We start from the raw sequence: 2098 nt of genomic DNA on the forward strand, positions 1-2098 counted from the left end.
ATAAGTTTAAGGCTTGCTTGTGAAAAGATTCGTTATTATGATGAACCAATGATCCCGAGGCTTTTTAATATTATTGTTATTTACTTTCAAAAACTGCACTATCCAACTTCTTATTTCTTTCTCCTCTAATCATTTTCTAAAAGTTAATTAGATTGACCAACTCCCTAGCGGAACGATAACTCTACTTACTACTATTACTGCGATAGGCCGTGCACTTGCGGTTTGGCCCTATCAGTTCTGAAGTCAGTTCAGAAGTTGTGGTTCATCAGAAGCTCTTTATTGAGGTTGTGAGAAAAATATGCTTCTGATGATGACGTCGGCATCTGAAGTCCAGAAGCTAGATTGTGTGCTTCTGAATAGCAGAGTTAGTGGAAACGCTAGAAGTTACTTTTTGGTTGCACTTGGCCCACTAACTTGGCAGTTACTCTGAGAACTTCTGACGTGGCTTATTTGTATTAGTCTATAACTTAAGAGGGCAATGATGATTTATAGTCTTGAATGTACTAAACACGCTCCCCTGAATGTCATTAATGCTATGTTTGTTTGTCGTTTTTGAATTGCAAAGATTTTTCTCAAAACACTTAGTCAATTCACACAATACTCACTTCACAACAAACATTTTCTCCTTTCAACCTTTTCTTTGCGAAGTAAGCGCCATCTATCTATCAAACCCTAGAACCCTAAATATTCATCATCATTAATGGCATCATCTAGTTCGCAACAAGAGAGGTGCTCCATAATCATCTTCACAAGAAGCTCATGCTTATGAGATTGCTAGAAGAACGATGAAGTTGGAAGAGTGGGATTTGACTATTCAAACAGAAAATCCAGTTGATTTTATTTCTCTAGCATATCATGGGTGCGACATTAGAAGCTATTATGTGTCACAGGATTTAATGGACTACTTCAATATGTTGAATGGGCCAACATATGAAGCGTTGGTAAGGCACTTTTGGGTTAGAGCCTCACTCTACATCAAGGCTGCTTCTGAAGCTGAAGAGAAGCAGAAGATTCTTTTAGACCCTATGTTGGATGCTAAAATAAGAGAGGAAATGGGTTTGGAACCCTATACGTGTCTAGAGATAAGGTCAAATGTGTTGGGGATCCCAGTATTCATCTCTGAGAATGTTGTTGTTACAGTACTCAGAAGAGATACTTCTGGTAGATTTGATGGGTCAGATATACCCAATTCAAGGACAAGTCCATGGAAGCCAATTGTGAATGAGACCTTGTAAGGAAAGAACAAGGGAGGTAAGTATGCGGATCTTAGCATTGAAAAGAAGATGCTTCTGAAGATCCAAAACGAAAACCTACTTCCAAAAGGTGGAGGTAGTGACCAACCTTTTCCGGCGCATAGTGTGTTTCTACATCACTTTATCAACAAAACTAGAGTGAATGTGCCTAAGTACATCTTCAGGCACATGATTAAAGAGCTGTTAAATAGTCAGAACAATGGCAGACAATGGGTGCCATATGGAAGACTTATCTCAGAGATTCTTCACCAAGGAGGAATTATGAGTGCTATCAGTGAAGTTCAGATATACAATGACAGTCATCTGCGAACTGTCACAGGCAAAGTCATCAATGGAAAGACTCTTGGAAATATGTTGTTGATTCCCAAGGACAGTTTCATAGAGTTTCCTACAGATTTGAGGGAATCAGATGCTGTTTCAAATCTGATGGAAGGATTCCCACCTATCTGCAAGCAAGAGCCTCTGGATGTTCAGATGTACTATATACAAGAACATTTTGCTCTCACTGGCAAGAAGATCAGATTGGAAGATGTTCCTGAAACCATGTATGGTGGTGCTCTGCCAGTTGCTAAGAGCAGAAAATCAAAGAGGAAGGCAACCTCTAAAGGAGAGTACTTGGAAGCTGAGAAACCTTCCAAGAAAGCAAAGAATGACAAAGCTTCTGAGAAGCTTAAGATTGGTGGTTCTGCAATGCCATCCATAGAGGAAGAGGTTGAGGACCTGCACACAGATGTGGTCCTGAACAGGAAGACAAGAAGTGGCAAAGCTGCTGCCTCTTCAACTGTGTCTGCTCCTGAGCGTTCTCAAGTGCCCAAAAGGAAGAGGAAGCCTGCAATAAGGAAGCT

General features: G+C 40.3%; 1 protein-coding gene across 1 annotated transcript; it reads left to right on the forward strand.

Moving 5' to 3' along the window:
- Positions 1-785: 785 nt before the first annotated feature.
- On the forward strand, positions 786-1235 carry LOC146907367 (uncharacterized). Its single transcript, XM_085729091.1, has one exon. The coding sequence runs from the start codon at positions 786-788 to the stop codon at positions 1233-1235; it is 450 nt and encodes a 149-aa protein (XP_085585217.1).
- Positions 1236-2098: the final 863 nt, after the last annotated feature.

Source organism: Medicago sativa, chromosome 7 (genome assembly GCF_051527215.1).
Source record: "Medicago sativa cultivar Bolivia chromosome 7, Bolivia_mono, whole genome shotgun sequence".
Classification (NCBI taxonomy): Eukaryota; Viridiplantae; Streptophyta; class Magnoliopsida; order Fabales; family Fabaceae; genus Medicago; species Medicago sativa.

Coding starts and splice junctions, on each gene's coding strand:
- LOC146907367 (XM_085729091.1), top strand. CDS start 786: ATGAAGTTGGAAGAGTGGGATTTGACTATTCAAACAGAAAATCCAGTT.